This window comes from Aotus nancymaae, unplaced genomic scaffold (assembly GCF_030222135.1).
Source record: "Aotus nancymaae isolate 86718 unplaced genomic scaffold, 86718_ANA_hifiasm-v0.15.2.pri h1tg000008l, whole genome shotgun sequence".
NCBI classification, from domain to species: Eukaryota; Metazoa; Chordata; class Mammalia; order Primates; family Aotidae; genus Aotus; species Aotus nancymaae.
This window is the reverse complement of record NW_026988419.1, coordinates 64,260,143-64,274,967: the sequence shown is the minus strand read 5'-3', so window position 1 is coordinate 64,274,967 and position 14,825 is coordinate 64,260,143. Positions and strand designations below refer to the sequence as shown.

General features: G+C 47.8%; 1 protein-coding gene across 1 annotated transcript; it reads left to right on the top strand.

The window, feature by feature from the left end:
* Positions 1 to 302: 302 nt before the first annotated feature.
* LOC135273590 (uncharacterized protein C2orf78-like) lies at positions 303 to 11,317 on the top strand. The gene is made up of 4 exons (XM_064372780.1): positions 303 to 383; positions 5,296 to 5,443; positions 7,819 to 8,583; positions 9,390 to 11,317. The coding sequence occupies exons 1-4, from the start codon at positions 303 to 305 to the stop codon at positions 11,315 to 11,317; spliced, it is 2,922 nt and encodes a 973-aa protein (XP_064228850.1).
* The last annotated feature ends 3,508 nt before the right edge of the window (positions 11,318 to 14,825 follow it).

The following is a 14,825-nucleotide window of genomic DNA, read 5'->3' as shown; positions in this document are numbered from 1 at the left end:
CATGCCCAGCCTCGCCATTGCACTCCAGCCTGAAGGATAAGAGCAAACAAGCCAGCCAAGCGAAGCCATTGTACCAAGCCAAGCCATTGCACTCCAGGCTGAAGGACAAGAGCAAAAAAGCCAGCCAAGCCAAGCCATTGCACTCCAGCCTGAAGGACAATAGCAAAAAACCCAGCCGAGCCAATCCATTGCACTCCAGCCTGAAGGACAAGAGCAATAAAGCCAGTCAAGCGAAGCCATCGCACTCCAGACTGAAGGACAAGAGCAAAAAAGCCAGCCAAGCCAAGCCATTGCACTCCACCATGGAGGACAACAGCAAAAAAGCCAGTAAAGCCAAGTGGTTGCACTTCAGCCTGAAGGACTCGAGCAAAAACCCAGTCAAGGCAAGCCATTGCACTCCAGCCTGAAGCACAAGAGTCAAAAAGACAGCCAAGCCAAGCCATTACAATCCAGCCTGAAGGACAAGAACAGAAAAGCCAGCCAAGCCAAGCCATAGCACTACAGCCTGAAGGACAAGAACAGAAAACCAGCCAAGCCAAGCCATTGCACCAAGCCAAGCCATTGCACTCCAGCGTGAAAGACAAGAGTAAAAAAGCCAGCCAAGCCAAGACATTGCACCCATGCAATCCATTGCATTCCAGCCTGAAGGACAAGAGCAAAAAAGCCAGTCAAGCCAAGCCATTGCACTCCAGCCTAAAGGACAAGAACAAAAAAGCCAGCGAAGCCAAGCCATTGCACTCCAGCCTGAAGGACAAGAACAAAAAAGCCAGCGAAGCCAAGCCATTGCACTCCAGCCTTAAGGACAAGAGCAAAAAAGAAGGCCAAGCTAAGCCATTGCACACCAGCCATAAGGATAAGAGAAAAAACGAGCCAAGCCAAGCCATTGCACTCTAGCCTGAAGGACAAAAGCAAAAATGCCAGCCAAGCCAAGCCATTACACTCCAGCCTGAAGGACAAGACCAGAAAAGCCAGCCAAGGCAAGCCATTGCACTTCAGCTTGAAGGACAAGAGTAAAAAAGCCAGCCAAGCCAAGCCATTGCACTCCAGCCTGAAGGACAATAGCAAAAAACCCAGCCGAGTCAAGCCATTGCACTCCAGCCTGAAGAACAAGACCAGAAAAGCCAGCGAAGCGAAGCCATTGCACTCCAGCCTGAAGGACAAGAGCAATAAAGCCAGCCAAGCCAAGCCGTTGCACTCCAGCCTGAAACACATTAGGTACAAAGCCAGTCAAGCGAAGCCATTGTACTCCAGCCGCAAGGACAAGAGCAAAAAAGCCAGCCCAGTCAAGCCACTGCACAGCAGCCTGAATGACAAGAGAAAAAACCAGCCAAGTCAAGCCATGGCACTCTAGAATGAGGGACAAGAACAAAAAAGCCAGAAAACAAAAGCCATTGCACTCCAGCCTGAAGGACAAGAGCAAAAAACCAGCCACGCCAAGCCATTGCACTCCTGCCTGAAAGTCAAGAGCAAAAGAGCCAGCCAAGCCAAGCCATTGCACTCCAGCCTGAAGGACAAGAGCAAAAAAGCCAGCCAAGCCAAGCCATTGCACTCCAGCCTGAAGGCCAAGAGGAAAATAGCCAGCCAAGCCAAGCCATTGCACTCCAGCCTGAAGGACAAGAAGTGAAAACCAGCCACGCCAAGCCATTGCACCAAGCGAAGCCATTGCAATCAAGCCTGAAAGACAAGAGCAAAAAAGGCAGCCAAGCCAAGCCGAGACATGGCAATCCAGCCTGAAGGACAAGAGCAAGAAAGCCAAGCCAAGCTACCCAAGCCATTGCACTCCAGCCTAAAGGACAAGAGCAGAAAACCAGCCAACCGAAGCCATTGCACTCCAGCCTGAAGGACAAGAGGAAAAAAGCCATCTAAGTAAAGCCATTGAACTTTAGCCTGAAGGAGAAGAGCGAAAAACCAGCCAAGCCAAGCCATTGCACTCCAGACTGAAGGACAAGAGAAAAAAGCAAGCCAAGCCAATCCATTGCACTCCAACCTGATAGACTGGAGCGAAAAAGCCAGCCAAGCCAAGTCATTGCACTCTAGCCTGAAGCACAGGAGCAAAAAAGCCAGCCAAGACAAGCCATTGCACTCCAGCCTGAAGGACAAGAGCGAAAAAGCCAGCCAAGCCAAGGCATTGCACCAAGCCAAGCAATTGCACTCCAGCCTGAAAGACAAGAGCAAAAACGCCCGCCAAGCCAAGACATTGCACTCCAGCCTGAAGGACAAGAGCTAAAACGCCAGCCATGCCAAGCCATTGAGCTCCAGCCTGAAGCAGAAGATCAAAAAAGCCAGCCAAGCCAAGCCATTGCAATCCAGACTGAAGGACAAGAGCATAAAAGCTAAGCGAAGCCAGCCAAGCAATTGCACTGCAGACTGAAAGACAAGAGGAAAAAAGACAGCCAAGCCAAGCCATGGCACTGCAGCCTGAAGGACAAGATCAAAACAGTCATCCAAAAAAGCCATTGTACTGCAGCCTAAAGGACAAGAGCAAAAACGCCAGCCTACCCAAGCCATTGCACTCCAGCCTGAAGGACAAGAGCAAAAAAGCCAGCGACGCGAAGCCATTGCACCAAGCCAAGCCATTGCACTGCAGCCCGAAGGACAAGAGCAAAAAAGGCAAGGGAAGCCAGCCAAGCCATTGTACTATAGCCTGAAGGACAAGAGCAAAACAGACAGTGAAGCCAAGCCATTGCACTCCAGCCAGAAGGACAGGGGCAAAAAACCAGCCAAGCCAAGCTATTGCACGCTAGCTTGAAGGACAAGAGCAAAAAAGCCAGCCAAGCCAAGCCATTACAATCCAGCCTGAAGGACAAGACCAGAAAAGCCAGCCAAGTCAAGCCATTACAGTTCAGCCTGAAGGACAAGAGCAAAAAAGCAGCCAAGCCAAGCCATTGCACCGAGCCAAGGCACTGCAATCCAGACTGAAGGACAAGAGCAAAAAAGCGAGCCAAGACAAGACATTGCACTCCAGCCTGAAGGACAAGAGCAAAAAAGCCAGCCAAGCCAATCCATTACACTCCAGCCTGAAGGACAAGACCAGAAAAGCCAAGCCAAGCCAAGCCCTTGCAAGAGAAGCGAAGCTAAGACAAGCCATGGCAAGCCAAGCCAAGACAAGCCATGCCAAGCCTAGATAAGCCACGGCAAGCCAAGCCAAGCCACGCCAAGCCATGGCAAGCCAAGCCAAGAGAAGACAAGCCATGGCATGCCAAGCCAAGACAAGCCAAGCCATGGTAAGGCAAGCCACGACAAGACAAGCCATGGCAAGCCAAGGCAAGCCAAGCCTAGACAAGACAATCCATGGCAAGCCAAGACAAGCCAAGACAAGCCAAGACAAGCCAAGACGAGCCAAGATAAGATAAGCCATGGCAAGCCAAGACAAGACAAGACAAGCCGTGGAAAGCCAAGACAAGCCAAGACAAGCCAAGACAAGCCATGGCAAGCCAGGCATCTCTTTCTTTGAGCACACAGCACAACTCACAACAGTGCCTTTGTCACAGACCCCTCCTTGATTTCCTCCACAAAATCTATCAGGCCAAGATAGTTCATGATGTCTCAAAAGAAACAACCATTATGAGGAAAACATGCAGTATGTCTTGCAACATTGTATTCCTTAAAAATATGACAAGGAGAAAACATGTAGATAAACCAGGGCATTTAAAAGCAATCTACAGGTCGGGCATGGTGGCTCACGCCTATAATCCCAGCACTTTGGGAGGCTGAGGTGGGAAGATCACCTGAGGTCAGGAGCCAACGTGGTGAAACCTTCTCTCTACTAAAAATACCAAAATTGGTCGGGCATGGTGGCGGGCACCTGTAATCTCAGCTACTCAAGAGGCTGAGGCAGGAAAATCGCTTGAACCCAGGAGGTGCAGGTTCCAGTGAGCTGAGATCGTGCCACTGCACTCCAGCCTGGGAGACCAGCGTGAAACGCTGTCTCAAAAATAAATAAATAAATAAAAATAATAAGATAAAGGCAATCTACATTCCATAGACATACTAATGAATGATATAAATGAGGCAATAGGACATAAAACAAAATGGAAAAATATGATTATTTTCTTCAGTGTACAAAAGTCATGCGAGTTTCTGGACTATCTAGCTACGTAAAAAATTATGAATTGTCTGTTCGGTTAATACAAAATAAGTGTGTGTAATTGTTCCTCACGGAAACCAAAAAATCCACAGAAATCTCTTTGTTCCTGTACCCTCACCTTGCCTCCTTCCTATTCTCCACTAAATTCAACTCTTCATTTTGCCTGGCCCATGTACCCAAGCATGGCCGACAGGGAATTCTAAAGGCCCAAGGTTCCATAGTGGCAGTTTGCAATGGAGAGGAGGCTGTAAGTAACTGCCACACTGGATCCTTTTACATGAGAAGAAAGAAAGTACCCTGAATGCCTCTCACGTATAGAAGGGCAAGATGGCAAGATGTCTGTGTGGCCCAAGGAGCCAGAGGTAGCAAACTATGGCCAAAAGAATTGTGGCCAAAGGCTAGAAAAGGGAAGGTCTGCAGTCAGCCTTGTCTTCTACCTCTCTGGTGTTTGCTTCTCATGAGCAGAGTCCGTTTTCCAATCGTCAGGACACTGAAAAGACCCCTGCTCTGGAAGTTGACAGGAAGTCACATCCATGAGTGTGAAAATGCGAGAACAAGGCTCGGCCCAGAAACAATGCCTAAAATCAAGGGGAAAAAAGAAGAGCAGAAGGGAGATCCAAGTCCAACCTGGCCCAGCCTGGGCCAGCCCAAGGAAGGCAGGATTCAAGGAGAAGAAATTAAGAGAGGAGCTTGGGACCACATCATTTCCTACAAGGGGCAGTCAACGAACTTAGCTCTTCAGCCAAGGTACAAAACAGGGCTCTTTAATCTCTTCCTTTGGCCCTTAAAAGCAGCAGTAAATTCATTAATCAGACTCACTGAAATGCTTTTACAACAACTGTAATTGCTCAGCATAGATGTCCCATCCCTTTCTCTGCGGGGATAATGTGCATGTACTGTACAATTATACAGGTGTAGTATTATATGCTATGAAATATGGCATATAAAATGTAAAAATTAGTCAATGATGTTAGTGCACACGTATAAGAAACACTGAGATGATCTTGCAGGACTTCACCTCCCTGGAACTCAGCCACTTAGGACTGTTTCAGCTTTCCTACCACCTCTGCCAGCCAATCCCATCTTCTCGGGTATCTGGCCTCCCTTTTGGCTATCACACACCTTCCAACTGCCTGCTTCATGACATCATTCTCTCAGCAAGCCTATCACCACCTGGTAGAATCTTGGGGTAGCCTATCAATTTGTAGCATCGCAGGTGGCCAGTGACCAGTGTGACCGGTAGCCTTCGTACCGGACACACGCACTCCTTGGCTTCAGCCACCCAGACATCCACTAGGATCGTCTCTTCATCCCCTGTATCTACAGTTGATGTTTCTTCTTCTCTGACCATGTCAGGTAAAGAGAGAAAATTTCTTGACAGTTTTTCATTCGACTTCTTTCCCCTAACTTTCGATTTCTTTACCCCTATAGTCCCAAACAGCTTGGAATAACAGGGAAAGTATTCAAGTAGAAATCTAGAGACCGCGTTTCAGTTTTGGCTTTGACATTGACTAGCTGCGTGACTTTAGAGGACTCTTTCATTCTCTCACAAAATCTGTTTCCTCATCTGTTACATTAGGATAATAGATTGGTTATTCCCTCTTGCCCCTTTCTTTTCTAATGCTGAGTCTTAAAGGGCACATGTATAGAAAATGAAATCAGACACTTTTGAGGGTGTTTGTTTCAACAGAAACCAAGAGAAAACCTAAGTGGCGTAGAAAACTAGCAACACATCCTGTGGTGGTTCATGTCTAATAGTCTCCCTCCACTGATATTTCAACTTCACTATTTTAAATTTAGTGATGTTTGAAATATTCAGCCAGGCACAGTGGCTCACACCTGTAATCTCAGCGCTTTGGGAGGACATCTCCCTCACTAATATTTCAACTTTTCTATTTTATATTTACTGATGTGTAGTGATGTTTTTAATATTCAGCTGGGCATGGTAGCTCCCGCCTGTAATCTCAGTGCTTTGGGAGGCCGAGATGGAAGAATCGCTTCAGCCTAGGAATTCGAGACCAGTCTGGGCAACATTGCAAGACTCCAGCTCTACAAATATTTTTTAAAAATCGGCCAGGTGTGGGGGCACGCCAGGTACTCAGGAGGCCGAGGTGGGAGGGTCAGTTGACTGTTTTGAGCCCAGGAGATTGAATCTGCAGTGAGCCATGTTCACACCGCTGGTCTTCAGCCTGTGTGACAAGGCGAGACCCTGTCTCAAACAAACAAACAAACAAACAAAAGTAATAGTCATGCTCTGGAGATTCCTCTCTGAGCTAGATGGAAAGAGAAAATGAAGAGTACTGGGTTATAAGGAGGCAGCTATTCTAGGGTAGGAATTTGGGATTTTAAATGAAAGCTGAAGGGCCAGGTCCCCTACACTTAGCCTTGGGATATGCTCTGGAGAATGACACGATGATTTCAAGAGAAAATAAGGTATTTTAAATTTTAGAAGAAAAGCACAAAGACAACAGAGTGAAATCTATTCCAAATAGGGCAAAATGAAGTTGGTTTTAGCAAACGCTTAGATCAAGAAACTACGAAGGAAACAGGCTAGAATAGAGTATCCCTAGGAAAAGCAGCTTATCAGAAGTCACATTCAGTGGTTTTTTTTCTGTTGCCCTTTTCAACATAGATGACACTTGACGGTTTTTAATATAAACATTTTAGAAATATGTTTTAGAAATGATGCTTCCAGGCCGAACACGGTGGCTCACCTCATAATCCCAGTACTCTGGGAGGCCAAGGCGGGCAGATCACTTGATGTCAGGAGTTCGAGACCAGCCTGGCAAACAGAATGAAGCCCTGTCTCTATTAAAAATACAAAAACTCAGCCATGTGCAGTGGTGCGCGTCTATAATCCCAGCTCCTCGGGAGGCTGAGGCACGAGAATTGCTTGAGCCCCGGAGGCAGAGGTTGCAGTGAGCTGAGGTCAAGCCACTGCACTCCAACCTCCACTCTTTTTTAGACTCCGTCAAAAAAGAAACAAACAAACACACACACACGAAACCATTTCTCCTCAAACTATTAGGTAGGATTTTGACTTAGGATAAAAGGCCAGGCTTGAAGAGGGCAAAGAACGACGCTTCTGATTTACCAATGGCCTGGCTTAAAGGTATATGCTAGGAAATGTCACACGACCTGTAGAAGCAAAATGTGACAGTAAGGATTATAAAACTGATAGCTGTACTGTATTCTAGTAGGCCCAAATTGCCATATGAAAAGTTCTATTTCTCCTGGTTTCTGGTCTGTGCTCAGAGAAAAGAGTCCTAGCAAGGAAGTCACGGTAATGATATTAACATAATGGTAAAACTTAAACAGGTCAATCTGACCTCTCTCAGCCTCAGTTACTCATAAAATAAGGTCCCTTTCTAAGGACCTCCCAGTTCTAAAATGCTCCAATTCTAGGAAATAGTTAGGAGTCAATACTCACCCAGATTCAAGGGAAAGACAGGGAAGGGAGAAGGTTGCTTCTAGCCTAGGAAATAATGTACGAACCCAGACCTCTTGGGTCTTCTGCACATCTGTGCCCATATTGGACACAAAGGAAGTTCATCAGAACAAACTGCTTCAGCACTCATGGCCATCATCAAGTGTTTGGCTTTTGGTATCTCAGTGAGTGTCGGTATTAGAGGCTTCCTGATTGCAACGACCTTAAGATAATGCTGTTCTTCAAATAAGGTGAAATTTTCTCAATCTCACTAGTTTGTTCATCTCTCTCTTCTTTCCTGCAGGAGATTTCCAAAATACTTCTTTACGTGGAAGAGCAAATTATCTGCAGCTCTCTCTTCCTGTGGAGAGCAGTGAGGTTTCCTTAACAGGAAGCATCTCCAACTTCTCCAGAGCCTCTGTTCCAACTGTTGGCTCAGCATGGCTACTGCCATCAGCCTCTGGCACCTGTTTCCAGCCACTCACGGGCAGTGCCTACCTTTGCCAACATTCTAGGACAGCTATGTTGTCTGGGGTTAGTGGCCAGACCCACAGCTCTACTTCAGCTGCCTCTTACCCAGGTGTTTTTGAGTGGGACATTACAGCGAGCACAGCAAAGAAGTCATCCTCACTCAGGGACTTCACTGTGACTGTCATTGACCAGAACACAGCTGTCTCTTCTATGCCTATGACAGCCCAGCATAAAACTTCAGATGCCAATATTATGGTCTCTCTGTATCCAACACTATCTGACAGCCTTGTTCAGGGGATAAAATCTCAAATTCCAAATCAGCAGGGCCATAGCCTGTCACTTCCCTACCAGAAAGGAAGCAGCCAGGTCTATTACTATAATCCAGGCATACTGGGGCCTCAACTCTCTGGAGAACTTGGCCCCTGGCTGCAATCCCATGGCTCTGTGTCATCTACAGGAAATAGGGCCTCTGCCCATCCACCAGAAATGGTGATGGTGCTAAAGGAGGTTCAGCCCACAATTGTTCTACCAACAGTCTCCACTTCTGCGATGTATCACTCTGTGTCTGCTCAACCCATCACAGAAACCAGTTTTCAAGGTGAGTACAAACAACAAGAAAGGAGAAGAATAAATGCAGCATTGAAAGGGAGGGTCAAATTTATAGCTGAGTGGTAAGTCCAAGGATAGGCAGAATTTAAGTCCTGAGACTTTAACCACTATTCTTGGGCATTGCTCTCCATTTTCAGACTCTATCTAAGAACACCTTCTGAGCGGGAAAGTGGAACACTATAATGGCCATCTATGCCACCTTTAAGAGAGTCGCAAGAGATACCACACTTTTTAGTGCCCTGGCTGATCAGTTCCCCTGCATCAGATGCCGTAACTTCCTTCCTTGATGTATTACTTTAGTCTCTTCGGAAGGCACTTCAGAAGTCTTATCTTGGCAGTGACCTTCTGATTTTCCTTGACTTACAATAGGATTTAAGACCTTCTGCTCAGAGACCCTCTCCAAAACAAACAGGCTCAGAATCTGTGCTTGCTTTATATTTCATGAGGAAGGGCTCCACTCTCTCCCCTAGTGCATGATGTAAAGGGTTACCCTAATTGAGAATGTGAGGCTTTAGAAAACATCTCCTATTTAAAAATCACTTTCACTTTTTATTTGACTTACAACAACCCTATGAAATTCAAAGAAAGCAAAAGCCAAGAAACAATCATACCAAATGATAACCGGTAAGAGAAAAGTCATTGCCTATCCCCTAATGCAGGGTCTTGTCCACGGTCCTGAAGAAGAGCTAGTAGAAATGCCCGACCCATGTTAGAAAGGTATCCGATTGCTGCATTGGTGTGTAGGGGGAGCATCTCACTTACCAAGGGTTGACTTCTTTCTTGATTCCTTTGTAGTGACGGAAACTTCCCTGGGGATGGACACTTCCCTGGGATTGCAATCTCCAAGCCAGGCATTTTGTCTGGCACAAACTTCAGATTTCTCCAAGTCCTGCAGTAACAGAAACACCCAGTTATTACTTGAGAGTAATCCATCACCACAGCTTGGGGACATTTCAATGATAGCTCCAGTCCAGAGTCCAACTAATCTCTTGATGCTGTCTCCAGCTCCAAGCCAGTACAGAACCGGGAATAAGAATTTGGATGAGATTAAAAACAACCTGTCAATGCCTCTAGATGCCTACCAGTTCCCAAAAGAAAATCAAGATCCTCCACTGCTTCCTTTAGAAATCCCTGATATTCACCAGCTTCTGTCCTGCATCGATCCTCTTGGCCAAGAGGAGCAGCCTGGTTCCGAAAATACCAATCTGAGAAAGAACAGCTGGAGTCTTGAGGGCCAAGGGATACTTGAAAATGGGATTGAGTCTAGCAGTGATTTTGCAGACGTCACTGCATTGGTGAAGAATACTCACCTCCCCTCGATCTTCAGTTCCTTACAAGATCTTGACCAACTCAAAAGCCCCTCCGCAAAGAAACCCAGAGATCCCAGTGCCATCAGGGTAGATCAGGTGCAGGAAAAGTCAAGTGTCATAAAGGGTCACTCTGATCAAGTCTGGAAGAACAAGCATAAAGCTGCTGAGCCTATCCAGGGTGCTCCCAAGGCCACAATCCAGCCAAAGAACCCAGAGAGCCTAGCAGAGGGAGAAGTGACTGCTTGCGGTGCTACCAGCAGTGACGGCGGTTCTGTGAACAAGGGCAAGTATTCTAGCAACAAACCTCACAAAGCCGCATCCAGCAGGAGCAGCGCAACTAAGAGGCCTGGGCAGGAGAAGGCCAAAAGGAGCAGAGAGAACAGCTCCAGGAAATCTGAAGACAGTAAGCAGTCAGGGACCAAAGTCAAGGCAGAAGAGAAGCAAACCATTCCCAATATGAAGCGGAAGAAAATTCAGGCTGAGCTTAGCCAAGAAACCATCAAAAAGCCACGAAGCTCCCTAGCCATGCACATGCTAGAGTCTGTGCAAGTTTTCCATGCACTGGGGAAAAAGATCGACAAGAAAACTGGATTCTCTTCCTCCCAGACTCTGGGAAGCTCAAGCAACACCCAGAACACCCGGCCATTCTCAGCTCTCAAACCATGGCGGGATACCCGACGTGAGACCAAAGGCCCGGAGGAAACTCAAGTCAAGGCCCAGAAACTGGATGGTGCTGAAAAAGAGTGTCCATCTCCATCCCAGCATGAGTTGCCACTACCTGGAAAGGTCACGTTGGTACCTTTGCCCTTTCCAACCCTGGACAAACCTCAAGCTCGACCTGTTTCTCGGCAGCCACACCCTCCGGCCTCACGTAGGCCTGCTGTGGCTTGCCCTGCTCCACCTGGTTCTACTAACTCAGCTCAGTCGACTGCAGGCAGTTCGTCCCAACTGGCTTCTACCAACACATCTTTGACAGGTCCTGCCAGACCAGCTCAGCCAATTTCGACCAATGCAACCCAACGCGGTTCAGCCGACCCTAACCAGCCTCCTACTGCCTCTCAGTCTGCTGCTTCTAGGCCAGTGCCCTACAAAACATCATCTTGGTCTTCTCTCCAGCGGGAGCCTGTTTCCACTGCTGTGACCAATCTCCAGTCACTGCCCAAGCCTCAAAATGAATTTCCAATCCAGGACTTCAGCTTACAACCCAGGCCATGGAGGACACCCAACATTTCTGGGCCAGTAGTGTCAACGTCCATCACAAAAGAGCAGAGGCCAGAGCGTGAGGCCATGAAGAGGAAGACTCAGCGAGAGCGTGAGAATGCTGCCAAATACACCTCTTTGGGAAAACTGCAGTTCTTCATCCAAAGGGAAAAAGATATGGCAATTTCTCAATACGACGGCGACAGAATCTAAGAGCTGCTGAGACTGTTGGCTTTACTTTGGATACCAGCTGGTTTTCCAAATTAATAGATAGATACTACTTCATCCATTCCGATAATATATTTTTAAAACTTAATGAAGAAATCTAATAGAAGTAACGGATAAGTAATAAAGAGGCTTTTGAGTTTTGAGATGCTGTTGACTGAGGGTTTTCTTTTGGCGGTTGGATCAAAGGCTGCCTTGCAAGGAATTATGGCTGGGCATGGTGGCTCATGCCTGTAATCCCAGCACTTTGGGAGGCCAAGGTGGGTGGATCACCGGAGGTCAGCAGGACAAGGACAAAAGGGCCAGCAAAGCCAGGCCATTGCACCAAGCCAAGCCACTGCATTCCAGCCTGAAGGACAAGAGCATAAAAGGCAGCCAAGTCATGCCGTTGAACTCCAGGCTGAGGGAAAAGAGCAAAAAAGCCTGCCAAGCCAAGCCATGGCACTCTAGCCTGAAAAACAAGAGCATAAAAGCGAGCAAAGCCAAGTCATTGCACTACAGACTGGAGGACAAGAGCAAAAAAGCCAGCCAAGCCAAGCCGTTGCACCAAGTGAAGCCATTGCACTCCAGCCTGAAGGACAAAAGCAAAAATGCTAGCAAAGCCAAGCCACTGCACTCCAGCCTGAAGGACAAGAGCGAAAAGGCCAGCCAAGTAAAGCTATTGCACTCCAGCCTTAAGGACAAGAGGAAAACAGCCAGTCACGCCAAGCCACAGCACCATGCCAATCCATTGCACTCCAGCCTGAAGGAAAAGAGAAAAAAGTCAGCCAAGGCAAGCCATTGCACTCCAGACTGAAGGACAAGAGGAAAAAAGCCAAGCCAAACAAGCAAACCATTGCACTCCTGCCTGAAGGACAAGAGCAAAAAAGCCAGTCAAGCCAAGCCACTGCACTTCAGCCTGATGGACAAGAGCAAAAAATCCATCCAAGCGAAGCCATTTTACTCCATCATGAAGGACAAGAGCAAAAAAGCCAGCCAAGACAAGCCACTGCACTCCAGCCTAAAGGACTAGAGCAAAAAAGCCAAGCAAGCGAAGCCATTGCACGAAGCCAAGCCATTACACTCTAGCCTGAAGAAGAAGACCAAAAAAGCCAGCCAAGCCACGCCACTGCACTCTAGCCTGAAGCACAAGGTTAAAAAAGCCAGCCAAGTCAAGCCATTGCGCCTCAGCCTGAAGGACAAGGGTGAAAGAGCGAACCAAGCCAAGCCATTGCACCAAGCCAAGCCATTGCACTCCAGCCTGAAGGACAAGAGCAAAAAAGCCAGGCAAGCCAAGTCATTGCACTCCTTCCTGAAAGTCAAGAGCAAAAGAGCCAGCCAAGCCAAGCTATAGCACTCCACCGTGAAGGAAAAGAGCAAAAAACCAGGCAAGCCAAGCGATTGCACCGAGCCAAGGCACTGCAATCCAGCCTGAAGGACAAGAGCAAAAAAGCGAGCCGAGACAAGCCATTGCACTCCAGCCTGAAGCACAAGAGCAAAAAAGCCAGCCAAGCCAATCCATTGTACTCCAGCCTGAAGGACAAGAACAAAAAAGCCAGCCAAGACAAGCCATTGCACTCCAGCCTGAAGGACAAGAGCAAAAAACCAGCCAAGCCAAGCCATTGCACTCCCGTCTGAAGGACAAGAGAAAAAAAGCCAGCCAAGGCAAGCCATTGCACTCTAGCCTGAAGCACAAGAGCAGAAAATGCAACCAAGCCAAGCTATGTCACTGCAGCCTGACGAACAAGAGATAAAAAGCTAGCCAAGCAAAGCCATTGCACCAAGCCAAGCCATTGCACTCCAGCCTGAAGAATAAGAGCATAAAAAGCCAGCCAACCCAAGCCATTGCACTCCAGCCTGAAGGACAAGAGCAAAAAAGCCAATCCACGCCAAGCCATGCCATTGCACTCCAGACTGAAGGACAACAACAGAAAACCAGTCAAGCCAAGCCATTGCAACAAGCAAGCCATTGCACTCCAGCCTGAAGGACAAGAGCAAAAAAAGCCAGCCCAGCCAAGCCAAGTCATTGCACCAAGCCAATCTATTGAACTCCAGCCTGAAGGAGAAGAGCAAAAAAGCCATGCAAGCCAAGCCATTGCACTCCAGCCTGAAGGACAAGAGCAAAAAACCCAGCCGAGCCAAGCCATTGCACTCCAGCCTGAAGGACAAGAACTAAAAAGCCAGCGAAGCCGAGCCATTGCACTCCAGCCTGAAGGAAAAGAGCAATAAAGCCAGTCAAGCCAAGCCATCGCACTCCAGACTGAAGGACAACAGCAAAAAAGTCAGCCAAGCCAAGCCATTGTACTCCATCCGCAAGGACAAGAGCAAAAAAGCAAACCAAGCCAAGCCACTGCACACCAGCCCGAAGGAGAAGAGAAAAAACGAGCCAAGCCAAGCCATGGCACTCTCGAATGAGGGACAAGTGCAAAAAATCCAGAAACAAAAGCCATTGCACTCTAGCCTGAAGGACAAGAGCAAAAACGCCAGGCAAGCCAAGCCATTGCAGTCCAGCCTGAAGGACAAGAGTATAAAATCGAAGCCAACCCAGCCAAGACATTGCACTCCAGGCTGAAGGACAAGAGCAAAAAAGCCATTCGAAGCCAAGCCACACCATTGCAGTCCAGCCTGAAGGACAAGGGCAAAAAAGACAGCCAAGCCAAGCCATTGCACTGCAGCCTGAAGGCCAAGAGGAAAATAGCCAGGCAAGCAAAGCCATAGCACTCCAGCCTGAAGGACAAGAACAGAAAACCAGCCAAGTCAAGCCATTGCACCAAGCCAAGCCATTGCACTACAGCCTGAAAGACAAGAGCAAAAAGCCAGCCAAGCCAAGCCATTGCACTCCAGCCTAAAGGACAAGAGCAAAAAAAGCCAGACAAGCCAAGTCACTGCACCAAGCTAATCCATTGTATTCCAGCCACAAGTACAAGAGCAAAAAAGCCAGCCAAGCCAAGCCACTGCACACCAGCCTGAAGGACAAGAGAAAAAACCGGCCAAGCCAAGCCGTGGCACTCTCGAATGAGTGACAAAGAGCAAAAAAGCCAGCAAACAAAAGCCATTGCACTCCAGTCTGAAGGAAAAGAGCAAAAAACCAGCCAAGCGAAGCCATTGAACTCCAGCCTGAAGGACAAGAGCCAAAAAGCCAGCCAGGCCAAGCCACTGCACTCCAGCCTGAAGGACAAGAGCAAAAAAGCCATGCAAGCCAAGCCATTGCACTCCAGGCTGAAGGACAAGAGCAAAAAAGGAAGCTAATCCAAGCCATTGCACTTCAGCCTGAATGACAAGAGCAAAAAAGTCAGCCAAGCCAAGCCATTGCACTCCAGCCTGAAGAACAAGAACAAAAAGCCAGTCAAGCCAAGCCGTTGAACTCTAGCCTGAAGGACAAGAGCAAGAAAGCCAGCCATGTAAAGCCATTGCAGTTCAGCCTGAAGGACAAGAGAAAAAAGCCAGCCAAGCCAAGCCACTGCACCATGCCTAGACACTGCACTCCAGCCGGAAGGACTAGAGCAAAAAAGCCAGC